Raw genomic sequence first — 18,843 nt, 5'->3', positions numbered from 1 at the left:
TTATCTTACATTACCAGGTAGTAATGAAGATGACTGTGTGTGTTGTAAATAATAAAATACTCCCCACTTTATGTAAAAAGGATATTTACAAGTCACCTTGGAGTTCCATTGCCTTGTAAAGGGACTCAGCGTTGGACTTGTTCCTATGTTTGGTCATGGAACTCCTTAGTGGCTTACAATATCCTTATGACGTATGGTAGGGTGTACTTTATCCCATATATAATACATTGAGATGTTTGTTTGTTTGATTTTCAATTTGTCCTGTGCTATCTGCTTTCCACTCATATTTGATGGCAACTGGTTAACCTTCACATGAAGGGGACTGTGTGTGATACTAGGGAAAATATATCTACCATCCCTGCATTCTGGGATAGACCGTGCCATTAAATGCCCACCATGCCATTAAAGGCCCACTAAACGTAGGTCTGAGAACTTTCTCTGGGTTGCTGTTCAGTTTTTGCATTTGTGTTGTTTTTATTTAGTTTTTAAAGGATGCAGGCTTTGACTAAATCACGATTGCCCGATTCCTTTGAAAATTAACTACAAAGATGGTTGAGAAAGTAAAATACTCTGTCCCTTTACTATTTTCATGGAGCGGAGCGGCCAGAATGAGTGAATTTGGAAGCGAGAAAGTCAGTAGGAGCGACGGGGACTGTTGGTGGAGGTCAGGCAGAGTGGGCAGTGACGAGCAGATGAAGAGGACTAGGGCACCAGGAAATACAAAATAGGATAGAAGTCACTTGGGGAAGCAGCCACAGATGACGCTTGATAATGCAAGGGGTCATTGACCGATTTGATCGCATTCCACGCCATTTGTTTGGGGAGACTCTCACTAATACGTTATAAAAGAAAGCAATTATAGGCTGCCAGAGTTGCACCGTATATTTTTATTTGATGGGATTGTATCAAAAAAGCTCTTGCTACCTTAATACCTATTGTAGACTGAAAATGCATTGCATATGAACTGTTCTATCCGCCCAACCTTCAACCCCACTCCGGCCACCTTGATAATCGTGATTGCTCTACCAACACATTTTTGCTATATTTGCCACCTGTAAAATTTGTGTCTTCATTGCTAAACTTTAAGTGGTCCAGGCACCACTCTGGGTACTGTATGCTGTTTGTGCTATAGCAAAAATAAAGGTAAATGAATACAGGTATGTATTGACACAGTCCTTGACCATTAATAATGATCTTGGCTATGCAGGGATGCATGGATTACATTTGTTTAGCACACTTTGTTGGATGAGCTGCCCCTAAGCACTGGGCTTAAAAACAATCTTGAGCCCCTTTGTATCCTTGGGTACCTACTCGGTTGTCGGGATCTCCTGAGAAAAGTAGACTCTTCATTGGGAAGTAAATCTTGTGAAGTTTGTTACCCATCTTAATTTGTCTGAAAGTTTGTTCAAGGCCTTAGGCCCTTAGGTGCTACTGTGTCAACCCCTTTTAGTGACTCGGTTAAAGGAGGGCACTACAATCTGATTGGGCCCTGAGGATCTGAGTTGATAAAGTTGTATTTTGGCTTTGAGGATAACATTAAAACCTCAGAGGCACTTGTGTAGATAGGATTACATTTTAAATCTAATTCTGGAATCAAGAGTCAGATAAAACAGTAAAGCGGTCTACCTTTGGTTTTGCGTATTATGAGCCAGACTTTATGTAGAAACTATCCTATCCTAGCAAGTGCTAGGCAACCCGTATTTGTGTTGCATTTTCTAGAATTATATGTGGCCCGACTACAATGTACTTAAACTGCGGGTGGTGTTCAGGTGGATGGTCTGCCTGCACTTGTGTATCTAGAAGAAAATAAATCATAATTGTGATAAATCTGTGGCATAAAGCTCATGTATTGGTCCGTTAGAATGTCCATATTTTTCACTTGACATTGGCTGTCCTGTTTTACTTACAAAACAGTGAGAAAAGGGAAGCCATTTGTTATTTCTGATCTTGGGTGGGCCAAAAAAGGTAATTTCCATTTTATTGGTATTAAGATTTTAATAATGATGATGATGTTGATGATTTTTATAGCACACAGTTGCAAGTTTATTGATTGTATTTATTGGGTATTTATAATGCACCTATACACAGTGTTTCGAGGCCCAACAAAACAAGAGGGAGGGAACGGGGAGGACAAATCATACAGTCCTACTAGGCCTTGTGGCATTCGGATCATGCAAGTGCAGTAACGAGAAGTGCAGGGAAGAGGGGGTGGGGGAGGGTGGGTGTGCTGGTCAGGGAGGAAGGGCCCTTGAGAAAAAGTGAGCGTCAGGTGGTCAGGGCCAGGGGAAAGTAGAGAGTGCAGGAGAGGGAAGGTCCACGAGCTAGGTGCGAGGTAAGGGGCTGGAGGGCAAAAGGGATGCAGATCCAGCCAGGCAAGTGCAGGGTGAGGGGTCCGGAGGGCAAGTGTCGGATGGAGGGGGTCAGGGGAGACCAAGTACAGGGGTGACTGGACTAGGGGAACCTGATGCCCTGTTAGAATCTGAGGGAACCAGGCAGCCAGTCAAGAGGCAAATGAGGACATTATCAGGGGAGAGGGAAGGAATTGGAGAAAAGGAAGGTCTTGTGAAGCTCCCGGAAATTAAGGAGATCCAGCTCAAGTCTGAGAGGGGCAGGGAGGTCCTTCCAGAGGGAGGCACCTACGGGGGAGAGATATCTACCCTCCACTCTCTGCTTGGAAAAGTGTCTGATCTTCAGAGAGTTAGAGCTAGAAGACTGAAGGGCTCTAGCAGGAAGGTATTTAGGATGAGAGAGTTGGATGTAGCGGGGTGCCAGGCCCAAGAAATCCTTGTGGATCATGCAGAGGGTCTTGAACTTGATCCTCACAGCAACTGGGAGCCAGTGGGGAGATTGTTGGGCTGGAGAGATCCAGTCCCTGGGTTTGAGGCCAAGAATACGTCTTGCAGTCCTGTTCTGGATTAGTTGACGGGGGTGAAGGGAGGAGTTAGGCAGCTTGAGGAAGAGGCTGTTGCGGTAGTCCAGCCTGGAGAGGACAAGAGCTCTGGAGATGAGTTTTTGGGGGAAGGTGAGGAAAGGGGGAATGCCTCTGAGGAGGTGCAGCTGAGAGTGGCCCTTCTTGGCAAGGTATGTGATGTGAGGAGAGAAGGAGAGAGAGGAGTCGAAGATGACACAAAGATTTTTTGCCTCACTGGAGGGTGAGCGGAGGGGGCCCATGGAGGGCGTCCAGAGTGTGGGAGAGAAAGAGGGAGCTGGGGTCCCTATGAAAAGGATCTCTGTTTTACTGGCATTAAGCCCCAGTGGCTTCTGTCACCAATCCTGCCTGGGCACTGTGTGACCTGACCCATATCTGCCAGACCTGCATCACAGGCACACTGTAAATAGATGCAAGAGGAGATAATTCATTTACACAAAGTTGCCCTCCGCCTTTGAAGTAGACCATCTGTTGCTTCCCCAAGCAAAGAATATATAATTATGGAACAATAGCTCGGGGCAACACACTTGCTTTGGGAACAAGAGGATGCAGTGCAACAAGGGTTCAGTTCTTGGTCCAGTGCTTAGAAGCTGGAGGAGCCTTGCATCAAGTAAGATGTAAAGGACCAAAGAAAATAATGAAATGGGCCTTTTCTAGGGGTGGTGTCATGGAGCTGCTGCTGATGTTGTTTACATTTTAAAATTTTAAAAAAAACCTGCAATGAATGTGACCTGACACATCTTTCCCGTCAAATCTCCCATCTCACAACAAAAAACGTGGGTTACTTGCCAAATATGAAATACAGAAAGGGGATAGCTGGAAGGTTTCAAATAATTCATAACTACTGGCACAGTTCTGGGCAGCCCTGTAGACCATCGTTTTCAGCCTGCTAAACCACTACAGAAGTGGAAAGACCATATGCAAATCAGACTTGGTCTCACTCCAAAAGGAGCAGTCCAGCCCAAACTGCTAGGTCACATCCGTTCTGCACGAGAACATCAGCATCCCAAACATGTTTTAGTCTCATTGGGCATCATCAGTGAGGAGTAGCCTGGGTCAGCAGGCCCAGCCGGATTTTCTTGGGGTGATGTCATGGAGTTGCTGCTGTGTACATTTTAAAACAAAATAAAAAAAAAAAACCTGCCATTACTGTGACCTGCAACACATCCTTCCCCTCCATCTCCTAACACATCCTTCCCCTTTAATCTCCCATCTAACAAAAAAACTGTGGGTTACTTACCAAATAAGCAAAACAGAAAAGTGATGTTTGGAAGGTTTCAAATCATTCATAACCAGTGACACAGCTCTGGGCAACCCTCCAGATCTCCGTTTTTCTGGTTTTCTGGTTGGACTTGTGTTGATCAGTTGCTGTTTCTATTTTGTGGCCAGATGTTTGGGAGGCACTGGATGTCTGCGCATTGGGGTTTAGCCCTCTTCGAGATGCTCTGTTTACAGTTTAGCTTGAGTGATGTACAAAAGTCCTGGTTGTTGTGTTGCACGTGTGCTTGCATTCACAGTAATTTGGTAATATAGGCCTATACACATTGATATTAATGCTACATATGGTGATCCATTCTTGTATAAAATGTATGTCACATTAGGGTCATATCGTAAGCATATTTTTCTTCGTGTACTGAGGAACAATGCTATGTGATGCCACTTCTGTTTTGTGGAGGAGTGAAATGTGTGCCTTCATTTCCCGTGATTTCATTTGGGGGAGGGGTCAAATGACATCACTTCCTGTAATGTCATCAGAGGTCTGCTACCGCTGACATTTTGGTGAAATGACGTCCCTGATGACCGCATACCTAATGAAAGCTTTGTGGATTTGTTGTATAATCTCTTGCAGGTGCATTTGTGGACGGACTTGCAGAAGGATCCATCTCCCCACTGATGGGGAAAATCATGGCAATTCGCCTCACTGTGCTGAGTGAGTCTCCTGTTTGGGCACTGATAAGCGAGGTGAGTGAGGATGTGCGATGGCGAGCACAAGTATCCCATCAATGTCAACTCTTACTGGGATGAGCATTGTTTTACTTTTGTATTGTGATCATCCATTTACAAAGTTCTGCTAATAGTGAAGCTTTGTATCAAAGTCTTTGTCTTTCAAAATCCACAACTTATTCATAACCATTGAGGCCTTCTATGCATACGTTGCATTTGTAGTTTAATATGGTGGAATGACCCCACACAAACTGAGACGTCGCTACATTTACGTTAAAAAAGGTTGCCCAAATGTCCAGCCGTTTTCAAAGGTCACACACATGTGCTGAATTATGGCAGTGGTGCCACTAGTAAACCGCGAATGCACGTGTAGAGTCTGTCATGTTTAGACGGCAGTGCTATAGCTTTCAGGGGCGAGCATGCATGCGCATTCTTCTCCTCTAGCACGTGCCGCCAGTGCCGCCCTGCTCATTGAAAGGCCCATCGGGAGCGGGACGAGGCTGCTCATGCCCAGGCAGGACCCCTGCACTGCTTCGAATGTCGGATGCTCTTTGTTTGTGCAGGCAACTGGACGTTTGGAGGGACTCGGGATTGTTCCTGTGATGTCCAAGTCGTGCTGTTGTGTCTGCAAAGGTGCTTGTCATGGCGCTGGACTGTCAGATGACCTTTCCGGAGATATGTTACCCTTTCTGTCCCTCAAACTATATGTACAGGGCTATGTTTTTGGTATGGTGTAACCTTTGCCATGATTATGACTTCATTGGCGGGTTTGACCGTTCCTTTGAGCTGGGGTGATCCCGTAGAATTACCTTGCTAGGAGACAATGTTGTGTTAGTGCAAGGTACTTTGGACCTTCCACAGTTCTCGAGTGTCACCTTTGGTGCCAGATTGTGCATTCCGTGGCAGTGGTTTCAGTGGCACAGCGGGCGGGTAAGCTTTTAGCCTCCATGACTCCTACGCGTCTTCATGGAGTGAGATTGAGAAGGTTAGAGTTCAGCACTTGTTACTATAGAAGCAGAATTTACATGTGTGTAGCCATCACCAGTAAAACATACAATTTACCACATGGCCCATTTGCCACATGCATTATTGACACAAATGGTGCAGGGCTTTTGTCAACCCAACGATGCCATTGTTAATGTTTGCAAATTACATAGACTGCCATGTAACAATCTCCCAATCAGGTAAATTATGGGAATTCTAAGCACTTTTTTTGCAAGAATATGGGAGCTGGACAAGCTGTCCTCGTCGGGTTCTTTTGTTCACACTAATCTGAGCCATATGGTCCTCCTTTACGATTATAATGCACCGATCATCACGTTGTGCCACAAAGGCCAACCATAGTGACTGTTGCTACAGCACTCGCAAGACACGGCTACACACAAACTTCCCTGCTAGGGCATAAGAGAAGAACTCTTTTATTTCATTTCGAGGGAACGTGGCTATCAAGAATTAGTTGTCAAACGCAGTGTGCGTTTCATTCCCAATTTAATAATGCAGCCTGTGCACATACATAGGTGGGGGCTTGTGCTCTTACAGCAATGTGTCGGTCAAACCACGCATTCGATTACTGTCCATCCCGTATGTTTTATTTTGCCCCATGCTTTAATGTTAACACAACTGCAGAATACAAAAATGCGGTCATCGGAAGTGAATCATAAACAGTTGACCATCAAACAAAGCCTATAGTAGACCTACAGATCCCAAAGTGACTTTCGCTACGGATACACTTTTTTTCCAGACATCCCAGCATTGCTTCCATGAACGTCACCAATAACATAAATATGTACATCGTTTTGAAATTCTTAACACAGTACAACAAGCATTATTTATGTCAGCCCACAAATTGCAGTGTTGCCTACTTTTTCATGTTGGATATAATGCGACTGGATAAGGCTTGGTAAACTCAACCAACCACATTTGGAAATGCACACATATTAGTTTCTGTCAAATCAAGGTTTCAAATGGATTGTGGCCTCCAACGTATTCCACAGCTGTGTACTTCAGTAATTTTTTCGGGAGAGGGTGTCCTGCGTCAATGGCGTCGGATCGATGTCCCTCGAAGGCCTACGTCGAGGGCGATGTCACCGGATGTTATAAATAGGACGCACGGCGCCTGTAGCCTCAGTTCAGTTTTTCCGTAAACGTGTTTGCTTCGGAAACTCGGCGCACCTCGTGTATTCCTCGTGAATATGTCTTCTTCTTGGACCCCTCAGACTCTGCGGTCTGGCTTCGAGACTTGCCGGGACTGATTACCAACCTGCATCGCATTTGTTTGTGGTGCTTGGGTGAGAGTCACCACACAGATGACTGTTCCAAATGCCAGTCGCTGACTGATAAGGTCTTGCGGGAGCGTAAGGGGAAGCTTCAGGTAGGTAGGGGTTCTAAACCCAGTAAATCCCATGAATCTAAGCCCAAGGGTATGCCCACTGACGATTCGAGGGGCGAATCTCTGTGTCGGATGGAGTCCCGGGGATCTCGGTCGTGGAGTGGTTCCTGCCATTCATCCTCCTCGTCTCAGCATTCTAGGAAGCGTTGTCACCGGTCACCTTCCCCGTCCTCCTCGAAGGATGGAGCCGCAAGGAAAGTGGCTTGTCCAACAAAGTCCTCGACTCCGGAGGAATGGGCTGCCTTCAGGGAGCATATGTTGGCGATTTTTCAATCGCAGAGCACAGTGCCGTCCACGCCTTCTGATGAAGCCGGCAAGGAACGGTCTCGATCTGTGACAAGTGCGCCTTCGGGCTCGGGTTCGGACAAGGTTCAGGATGGTCGCAAGAGACGTGCTTCCAGGTCTCGGTCCTCATCCCCAGCAAGACCGCAGAAACCTGCTAAGTGCTAGAGTTTGGCATCGACTCCATCAGCGCTGTGTCTGTCGGATTACGGACGCTGAAGCTTTGCCTTCGTACCAGCACTCAGCGCCATCAGCACCGTTGTCAATGCCGAAGCCGTCAGCACTCTCGACGCCGAAGCCCTCGATACCTTTGGGGCCTTTTGGCTGGGAATTTCATCGGAGTGCCCTGGTACAGTGCATCCTCTAAGGAAGGCTACTCCAAGTCTGTCAGGCCTGTTAAGGACTCCAGACCCTCGGCTGTCCTGAGACAGAACTTTTACCTCCCTCTTTTACCTGCCTCTGGATGACATCTATGAGGAGGAGGAGAGGTCAGATTTAGATTTTGACCCTGTTGAGCCTGATGAGGTTCCTGTCTTTTAAGGAAATAGTGAATTGGAAGAGTTAAGGCAATCTCTTTGATGGCAGTGGCATAGACACTTCTCCTGAGGTGGAATTTGGCAGGCCTGATCCTGGGGCTCATGCTGAGTCATCCTACAGGAGACTGATGGCTAGGGTCACAGAATATCTACTCCTGAGGCTTTTGTTCAGGATGACTTGATGGATATTTTGGATCAAGGTCTGTCCTCTGACCTGGTGTTACCTTTTCACTTGACCTTGCAGAAAAGGGTGGCGGCTGCTTGGCAGACCTCGGAATCTCTTCCGGCAGTTAACAAATCGTTAACTAAAAAATACTGCTCTTGCGGTAGTGACCCCAGCTACCTTGGCGGCTACTGCCACCTCAAGGCAGGCGACGTACCCTATCATCCCTCCAGATAGGGATGAAAATCACTTCGGCAATTGGGCACGCAAGGTGTTTTCTGCGGGGAGTATGCCGCTGAAATCGGCCAACTCCACTTGTGCCGTAGCAAGATTTTCACAATCTCTGTGGAATTGTGTTTCTCTTGCGGCTGAGAATATACCCGAGCGGGGGGAAAAGGGATGGGCTCCTTGCTCTCGTGCAAGATGGCAAGGATGCCATGTGTGTATCCCTTCAGTCGGGTTTGGACATGGCTGACAGTGTTAGCCGCTCCATGGCTGCGAGCACCGTTATACGCAGATTTGCGTGGTTGCGAATGTCGGGATTTGCCCCAGATGTGCAAGCCCATCTTCTGAAGATGCCTTTTTTGGTGGCGTGCATTTGTTTTGCAGCAAGGCTGACGAGAGCCTTGAGATGCTGTAGACCTCAAAAGCTGCTGTGAAATCTTTAAGCGCAGCTGTGTGTCAACCTACGCCTTTTCGTCCTAGGGGACAGCAGTGGAGGGGAGCTTCTTTTCGTTACTACTCCTCCTTTGGTAGAACGAGAGAGGCCGCCAGTCAAAGGGGTCAGCTTAAAAGTACCCGTGGTGGTCGGGGAAATAGAGGTGCCAAAGCCGCTCAGGCAGCTGCCTCTTTACCTTCAGGTGCTGCCGCAGCACTACAAAACAGTCTTGAAGCCAGGTCCCATGGTTTGCCAGTTTGGGGAAGACTGTCTGAGCATCTCGATGACTGGTGAGCTATTACTTTGAATGCTTGGGTTCTGGATACAATAGCCCATGGCTACAGCCTTCCCCTCCTAAAGGGGCCTCACGACAATCCACTGGGGAATCTCTCTTTGAAGCTTCCAGATCTGATCCTTGTGCAGGAAATCTTAACCCTGCTGGAGAAAGGCGCTATAGAACTGGTGCCTGTAGCGGAGAGGAACAAGGGATGCCATTCCCCTTATTTTTTTCATTCCATAGAAAGACTGGGGAATGAGACCCATCCTGGACTTGCGTTGGTTGAACAAACTTCTCAGTAAGGACAGGTTCAAGATGATCACTCTCTCTCGAGTCCTCCAGGCCCTTCAACTTCGGGATTGGTTGGTGTCTCTGGACCTACAGGATGCTTACTTTCATGTGCCAATTCATCCCAAGCACAGATAGTACCTCTGGTTTGCGGCTGGCGACTCGCACTTTCAGTTTTGGGTCCTGCCATTTGGATTGACCTCTGCCCTGAGGGTCTTCACCAAGCTAATGGTGGTGGTGGCAGCGTGTCTCAGGCGAGGGGGGATTCACATCTACCCCTACCTGGATGACTGGCTGATCCGTGCGCTTTCTCCCGAGCAAGCACTGGATCACCTCGGTCTGACCTGCCGCTCCATCCAAAGGCTGGGCTTCTCCCTCAATTTCAAGAAGTTGCATCTGACACCTTCCCAACAGTTCTAGTACATTTAGGCTGTGTTGGACACATCCTTGGCGCAGTGCTCGCCTCCCAAGGTAAGTGCTCATCAGATTGTGCATATGGTGGACAAGTTTCAACATGCCCAGATTCTCCCAGCTTTCAAATTCTTATGGTTGCTCGGCCTCATAGCATCCTGTATTTTTCTAGTGCCAGAGGCCAGTCTGAGGATGAGATCCCTGCAATGCGTCCTCAAGTTCTCAGGCAAGATGTCAGATACCGTTCAGATTCCACACTCAGTCTCCCAGGATCTTCTGTGGTGGGCCAACGAGGGGAACCTGATGAAAGGGGAGCTGTTTTGGCAACCATGGCCGGAGGTGACTGTAGTGATGGATGCTTGCCTCACAGGATGGGGAGCTAATGCCGAAGACTTGACTGCCAGCGGTCGTTGGTCTCTGTGGGAGTCCAAACTCCACATCAACCTGTTAGAGCTGAGGGCCATCAGGCTGGCCCTGAAGGCTTTTCTGCTGTCTGTGCGGGGGAAGAGTGTCCTGATCATGACGGACAACACAGTGGCCATGCATTACCTCAACAAAAAAGGGGGGGGTTAGGGTCACTCCCATTGTGCAGAGAGGCAATGCAGCTCTGGTTCTAGGCAATCCAGAAGGGAATTTTCGCTGTCAGCAGTTCATCTGGCCAGAGGGGACAATGCGGTGGCGGACGCTCTGTGCAGGCAGAGCACGATCTCTCATAAGTGGGAGTTGGCTCAGGAAGTCCTTCTGGAGATCCTTGCCCTTTGGGGAACCCCACAAGTGGATCTCTTTGCCACCGGTGCCAAGCGAAAGTGCAAGAGATTCTGCTCAAGGGAATTTCCTCTGAGAGGAGCCTTAGGAGACGCATTCATAGTGTATTGGTAATTCCCACTGCTGTAGGCGTTTCCTCCAGTCCCCATCATTCTGCAAGTCCTAAGGAGGTTACAGCGGTTTGGATCCCACATGATCTTCATTGCTCTGGATTGGGCCAGGAGAGCGTGGTACCCAGACCTTCTAGAAATGTCCATCTGCCTTCCACACCATCTTCCCTACCGAAAGGATCTGCTCTTGCGCCAGGAGGAGTCAGGTTCTCCATCCAGAGGTCAGAACTCTCAACCTTCACGCTTGGTATCTGAAAGGTTGAGGCATAAGGATTGGGACCTCCTGGATGACGTGATGGAGGTGCTGCTTTCGGCCAGGAGGCCAGCAACAAAATCCCTGTACAGTTGTCATTGGCATACGTTTTGCAACTGATGCAGAGGACAAAATGTTGCTCCTTTTCAGTCTTCCATTCCTGTTGTGTTGTATTTCTTGCTTTCTTTGACCTACAAGGGCCTTCAAGTGGGTACCATTAAGGGTTACCTGGCGGCTCTGTCTATCTTCAAGCGCTCATCTGAAGAATGTTCTTACTTTAAGATTCCTTTGATTTCCCAATTGTGTTCCCACCATCACCTTTCCAGGTGCCAGTTTGGTATCTGAATTTGGTTTTGAAATTCCTCATTGGTGCTCCGTTTGAACCTTTGCACTCTTGTTCTTTGAGATTATTGTCCTTCAAGACAGTGTTCTTGGTTGAGGTTACTTCCACTCGCAGAGTGAGTGAATTGTAGGCACTTTCATCTAAGCCACCCTTTACTGTGTTCCACAAGGATAGGGTTATACTGTGGGTACGTCCTTCATTTCTACCTAAGGTAGTGTCTGAATTTCATTTGAGCCAGAAAGTGGTTCTTCCTTCTTTCTGCCCTCCTCCTCATCCTGATAAGGAAGAGGAGTGACTCCATAGGTTGTACCCTAGGAGAGCTATGAGCTCTTACATTTCTAGGATAGCCAGGGTCGGAGTGGATGATCAACTCTTTATGGGGTATGCTGGTCACCGAGTGGGCCAGGCTGTTACAAAACAGACCTTGTCCAGGTGGATTATCCTCACCATTACTGAATGTTACCATTTGGCGGGCAAGAATCCTCCTGAAGGGTTGCAAGCTCATTCCATTAGAGGCTTGGCTATTTCCACAGCCCTGCAGCAGGGAGTTTCTATTAGGAATATTTGTGAAGCAGCCACATGGGCTTCTATCCACACCTTTGTTAAACATTACTCCCTGGATACAACACATGGTCTTTGGTAAGGTGGCCCTTTATTCTGCCATCTGATTGGGTACTCTAAATTCCTTTCCCTGCTCCATTTTCTGGTACTGCTTTGGAAGTCTGTCAAAGATGTGGAATACGTTGGAGGACACAATCCATTCGAAGAATAAGTTACTTACCAACTGGTAACGTTCTTTCGATTGGATGTTCCTCCAACGTATTCCACATCGCCGTCCCAGCCTGCGCCTCTGGAGAATTTCCTATTCCATTGCAGCTTATGTTTCCGCAAGGCTATGTGCAGTCAAGCAGGCATTGGATATGTGCATGTCACACGTTATGGAGGAAAAAACATAAACTGAGGCTACGGGCTCGCTGCATCCTAATTATAACATCCGGTGACGTCGCCCTCGATGGAGACCTTCGAGGGACATCGACCTGACGCCATCGACGTGGGACGCCCTCTGCCGAAAAAGTTTCCGAAGTACACAGCTGTGGACATTACATGTCGAAGATGTGGAATACGATGGAGGAACATCCAATTGAAAGAACATTACCAGTCGATAAGTAACTTGTTCTGTCCAAACATTAATTGATTTGGGCAAAATGTTTTTGGGTGGTTGGGATAGGAAGTAGGGCCTGCGTGGTTCAATTTCGAGATTTCGGATTGGTTCGGCCAGAGGTAGCTAGAGCAGTTCTGGAGCGATACAACAATACAAATAGCGTTTAATTGAGGAGAGGTAAAACATTTAAAAATAGGGTTTAGTTGAGGGAGAGGTAGAACATACAAATATGATTTAGTTGGGATGGAGGTAGAAAACGTAAATGGGGATGGATGTCTTTGTGACTGCTGGTTCCAAGTCCCAGTGACCACCTTGCATGGCATCAATGCATCTAAGGTGTTGAATGTCCCAGAGATACTTTGATGGACGGCAGGAGAGTGCATTCAGTGTCAGCAACTTTTGCAGTGAGAAAATATTAGTTCCAGAGAAAGTCTTAAAATGTGCTGAGTATAGGAGTAGACTACGTTTGGTGCAACATTAGCTTTGTGCTGAGAAAAACAAATACTTGTTACTTAGAGTCTTACGATACTTTAGAGTCAATTGAAGGCCTGTAATATTTTTGTTTTGAAAGAAAATAGTTGGTGGTTGCAAAGAAAAATCCTTTAAATTCTTTGGGTTTGGAAGAGTGTGTTGTGTGGCTACAACTGAGCGTGCCTTGATTTTGTGGTGGGTAAAAATACTTTTGTACAAACTCTTGGAATCCTTTGGAAGCGGGAGAGAGCATTCATTGGCAATGCACGAGTTTGTAAACCGGTGATACTGAGGAGGCAAAAGAGAAGATAATGCCACAGTAAGAGGCCTGAAGGAAGCATCAAGCTACACTTTTGCATTTTGTACAAGGTTTTGAAAAGGCAGCCAACTGGGTCTGAAAGTGAAAATATTTGCCCATGGTAGCCACCAAATCTATATTAAATGTTTATTTGTAAGTTTGATAATCCTGGAGTAATAAGGGGTGGGTCCTGTAAAGGTCGCTTCATCTTGGCGAGAATGACCCACCAACTTGTCTGAGGCCTGGCTTTGGATATGTTCAACAGTGAAAAAAACAACAAAAAAAAACAGAGGAGCTAGAAAGGAGTGAGACAAAATAAAAATAATAGCAAAGGGGTATAAAACCTAGGTTGTTCAGTCTAGAACATAGGGAAAATGCCAAGAGCAATGATAAAAGGGACCACTTGCGTTCTCTCTAGGACCAATTTGGTAACACGCATAGCAGAATGTCTAATAAATACACAGGGCACACAGGGACATACATGGAGCATAAAATAATTAAATGATATTCAAAGGCAAAATGAGAAACAAAAAGGTAGATTGAGAAAGTCACAAATGAAAAAGATCATAAAGAATGAGAGAAACATTAGAGATTGGTGTGCAAAGAGACAAATCCTAAAACAACCAGAAATGTTGTAAGAAAAGGAATGAGCATGATTAGTCTTAAAACTTTAGCAGAGGGGTTCAGGGGGCGAGGGGCAGAGGTTGCTGGCCTCCAAGATGGTTTAGACTATTTGCATCTTGGGTGCAGGTTCCCGTCTCTGGGTTGCTGGACTAGGAAGGAGAGGAGTTGCAGAGGAGCTGCTGTGCACATCAGGGTGGGAGACTACATTTTTCCACACATGGATTAACATCCTCTGGAATGCACCAGAACTATGTACTTCCCGACACCCAATCTCATATCCAAGATAGTGCTGCAGTAATGCCTGAACTACTACTGCAGGAAGACTCCAATTACTGAGAGTCCTAGCCATCCTGAACTTGATGAGGTCCAGAAGGGAAGCATCAGTGACTCTGTAGAACCTCAGAATTCCAGAACCTACATTATCTCTCCTGCCTTTGGTGGCGATAAGAGGCCCTAAAGGAATCTGACCCAAATACCAGAGAGCTGGTGGGTGCAAGGGTCCATGTTGTGTTCATCTCCTGCCCTGCAGTGAATGACTGGAGGAGTGTAACCTCCTTTTTCCAAGACCTACCAAGGGTGAACGGCAGCATATTGGTGATCTTACCCTCTTCTCTTTGCGAGAGCATGCCACAGGCCTGGTTCCTTTTGACAACTTTGTTCCTACTATTATGCTGTCCTAGGAAAATAGAAACAAGCAGAAAAAAGACAAGTTCTTCTCTTGTTGACCCTCTGCCAGCATCTGACAGTGATGTACAAAGGGGAATTTTGGCTGAGAGGGAACAACAGTGACCTTATCTACCACGCCTTGAATCCATGCTGGTAAAGTAATTGATGGAGTTGTAAAAAGCAAACAACCCTACCAAGTTCAAAGTCTCCTCAGTTGAGCGAGCTGGAATCACTGAACTCATGTTTTCACAGGTCTCCATTTGGGATCAACAAAAGGTTGAATACTGTATGTCACCTGATTAGGGAGTTCCACCTGATTAGGGGATTCATGAAAAGAATGGGCAACTCAAATGAAAATGGGATCTTCCAAACAAACATATGTCTCAATGGCTGTTCTTCACAGCGGGGTGGTGCCCTTTCCCCTCAGAAACCTTCTCTTTCCCAATATCTCTTTTGTGGGTTGATAGGTTTTAGGTGGGTCCCCCCCCAAACAATGTAGTTGTTTTTTGCCAAGTTTCCTTCTCCACCTACGTCATTCAAAATCAGCAGTTGAACTAGGGCAATGCAGTACCAATGATGACTTCATCAGGCAAGCCAGGTAATACCACCATCCCCACCTCATTAAATCTGAAGGCTGCTCTAGAGTACACTTATGTTATATATTCTTATAAAGCGCACCATCTTTTAGTATTTGTTCTTCTAATTCTGTATTTTTTAATTTTTTTTATTCCTTTTTAGTGTGTTGGTAGATGACTAGCATCTTTTTCACACTGACATAAATAAAAATCAATTATCAAATTTGTCATCACATTTTACATTTCCATCTAATCAACTTAAAATATACATATTAAAATATAATTCTTAATGTATGGGTTTTCCCCAATGCCTCGATCTTAGAGTCACTGTGTATTTTCTTCCGCTGCTGTAGGTAATTTTCTGGCAATTAACTCCCATACGTGGAACGCCGCGTGGTTTAAGATTGATGACTTGGCAGTGAACAGCTCACTCCAGAACTGGTCCAGATTGGGGTTACAGTGATTAGCATAAGCTAGTTTCTATTCTGCCTCCAGTTCTTCGCATTATGTTAGGAGGTGTCTAGTCCTCTCGAGATGTCTTCCACAACAAAAGATATCAGTTCTTGGATATTTGTTCTCCTGGAATTAAGGAATTTCTTCTGGCCTCTATACATAATTTTAGTAAAGAACAGTTGTTATCGATGGAAATAAGTGAGTCTTGATCGATTTCCCCAATACTCGGAAGTGCCATCTCCTGTAGTTTTGACTGCTCTTCTTTAGGGGCAAAGAAAGATTTAATATCTTTTTGTATGTTTAAAGGGGGTGTTGAGATGGAACACATAATTTTTTTCCCTTTTGGGCTTCAGCGGATCCAGCTTTGATTAAGGTCGTGCTTCTTCTTTTTCCATGGGTCTTCATTTCCACAAGAATTAACTTCTGATAGTTTCTTCCATCACGTGGTTCTCCGGTGACTTATCTCACTTATGATTTTGTGGTTAATTACCCCGATTTGCCTTGGGCTGGAGATGGAATCTCATTTAAGGGCTATATACTAAAGCCCCTTTGTGTGCACAGCGGTGGTCCAAAGCAGCCCACGTCTCGCCGGGCGAATATCTATCTGTCTACTTGTGTCCTGACCTGCTCGCGGTGCAACCTACATGCCCCACTAATATCACCAAAATACAGGGTGGAGGGGCAGGGCGGGATGGTCCAGACCAGCAATATGATTGTGCAAAAGAGTGTAAAGCAGCACTTACATATCCTTGCCAACCTTCCCGCCCTCAGTACTCACTCTTACCATCTTTCCACAGGAAGACACCATGAGCCACTCAGCCTGCACAGCTTTCCCAACTACTCGACCGCCGGCCACTCCTCCCCAGCTGCGCACCCCGGGCGACGGTGCCTCTGTGGTCCTTACTCTGAGGCTCCGGTGGGGGGGATGTGTGTGGCCCGCCCTCCAGTGGTTTGCGGCTTGGCGGTCACTCACTTGTCAAGTGCCACAAGGGCACAGGGGGCCGCCACGAGTTGCAAGGAGGAGGTTCACTGGTCGAGTACCACAAGGGAGCAAGAGGCCAGCACGGGCTACAAAGGTGGCTCTAAGGGGCTGCTCACAGGCCATTGGTCCGCAGGCTTGCAGGGCTCGGCGATTCCAACGGCACCAACAGGTCTGCATGGCAACTTGCGATGCAAAACCGTCCCGAGCTAGAGGAAAGGACCTCTCAATGCTCCGACTCAAGCCGCATCTCCCAACTCACCGGAAACTGAAATCTAGAGACCGATCGAGGCCGCTTACGAATCAGTTTCAGTCACTATTTCTGTATTGGTCACGTTCTATGATGTTACTTCCTGTGTGTCACTGGCTCTCTCTGATGTTGCCACTTCTTTTTCCCTTATGATTCCACCACCACCTCCTGTCTTTCACTCTACTGTCTGATGTCATCTCCTCTGGCTGCAACTGTCCTTCTGATGTTACCCCCTTCTTTATTACTCCGTTAACTTTGACCACCTGTTTGCTCAAACCCACTGTTGTTAATTCATCTTATGTCCCTCCAGCCTCTGCTTCTTTAATCGCTCACCAGCTCCAGCCCTCCCCAAATGTGACCCTTCTGCTCCTTCAAACTACCATAAGCAACTGTGGAAAGGTGTTTTTACTGTGTGTTCCCTCCTCCCCCTGGATGGTTCTTCCAGTGAGGGCTTGTACATGTGCCATCTAATTTGGCGTTTTTTCCCAAGTGCATCTGAGGTTGCTTTGAGCTCAAGTGGGAGTCAAGTCTGCAATGGGTCTGTCTGCCATCTTGCGTTCAAATCTTTCTCCACTGACTTTCCGTGGTGCTGTCTGTGCTGGGCTAAGCTCTTTGGTGTTTCTAGCATGTATTTTAGAAGCTGTAAAACAAAGTATGTTTTCCAAACACTTTGTATTACTGAGGGGCACTCAGAAGAATAGAAATATTGTATCCCTAGTACGAGAATGTCTTGATGGAGAACCGTGCTTCTGGAACTGCACGTCGCATGCTAAACTCTGAGTTTGTGAAGATAGAAACTGGCATCATTGCATCCACAGACCTTGGGAGTTCATTGCACGTTCTGCAAGCTTGGCAAACTGATTCTATTGTGTCTGGTAAAATTGTAATATTATCAAAACACTTAAGTGAAACTGCAACAGTAGTACAACACTCACTACTAATGTTGTGTGAGAAGGAACTATTCCTCTTAAAGGAAAAGCTTTTTTTATCGGACTGGAATTGTGTCTGCTCAGTGTGAGCTGGAGGCTCCATTAGTGGTGAGGGTGTGCGCCAGTATTGCCCTGCAATGTTTAAAGCTCTTGGGGCTTGTCTAACCTACTGGGCTAATGTGGGGGAACTCTAGACCCCGAAGCACTGCATGTGTTGGGGTATTGTGATTGCCCCCTGACATGTGACTTGTAACCAAATGGGATGATTAGGCAATCCTCTTATTTATTTATTAGCATTTATAGAGCCCGCCTCAGCCCTTAGGCATCATGGCGCTGTTACAGAGATACTTGCTGGTTACATAGGAAAAGCATAGAACTTATTGTTAACAGGGTATGCATAAATACAGCATTTAATTACATGATCCTGCTTTTCACAGCGTATGCGTAGACCTAACTTAGTTACAAGAGTGGGGTGCTGGGTGGATAGTGGTAGGGGGGAGTTAGAGGGGCTGATGTGGCTATATGAACAGGGTTGTTTTGAGGGTTTTGCGGTTTTGAAGGTGGAGAGTGCGGGTTCAGCTCTGAGTGTGTTGGGTAGTGCCTTCCATAGTTTGGGAGCTATGTGGGTGAAGCTGATGCCTCCTGTGTTAGCTCTTTTTATGGGGGGATACGCAGAGTTGATTGGCGTGATGACTATGCTTGGGGTGTGTGGATGGGTCTCTGATAATGGTGTCTGCTAAGTATGATGAGGTGGTGCGATTGATGCATTTGTGCATTAGGGTAAGTATCTTGAAGTTAATCCTTTCCTTAACTGGAAGCCAGTGGGTGGCTCCCTTAGCCTGGGAGATGTGTTCCCTTGTGGGGATGCTGAGGGCTGCGCGAAGCCCGTTGTTTTGTACTATTTGCAATCTGTGGAGATTTTGGTTTGAGGTGCCTGCAAGGAGAGCATTACAGTAGTCTAGTTTTGCACCTATCGTGGCCCGGGCAATGGAAAGGCAGTTTTGGGTGGTCAAAACGGTTTTATGGCATTTATGAGTTTGGTGGTGTGAGCAGAGGCTGAGGCAATGGCGCTGACCTGACTAGTCATA

The 18,843-nt window shown here is 46.6% G+C and overlaps 1 protein-coding gene across 3 annotated transcripts in view; it reads left to right on the top strand.

Annotated features, from left to right (window-relative positions):
- Positions 1–18,843, top strand: part of MGAT4D (MGAT4 family member D) — an 877,674-nt gene that overhangs the window by 847,066 nt on the left and 11,765 nt on the right. For all 3 annotated transcript variants that reach the window (XM_069631175.1, XM_069631174.1, XM_069631176.1), the window contains one exon: positions 4,779–4,891. In XM_069631175.1, the coding sequence (XP_069487276.1) occupies positions 4,779–4,891 (113 nt within the window). The remainder of the gene's footprint in view (positions 1–4,778; positions 4,892–18,843) is intronic.

This window comes from Ambystoma mexicanum, chromosome 6q (genome assembly GCF_040938575.1).
Source record: "Ambystoma mexicanum isolate Mex_15411 chromosome 6q, UKY_AmexF1_1, whole genome shotgun sequence".
In the NCBI taxonomy this organism is placed as follows: Eukaryota; Metazoa; Chordata; class Amphibia; order Caudata; family Ambystomatidae; genus Ambystoma; species Ambystoma mexicanum.
Note: the sequence above shows the minus strand (reverse complement) of the source record. Positions and strands in the feature narration are given on the sequence as shown.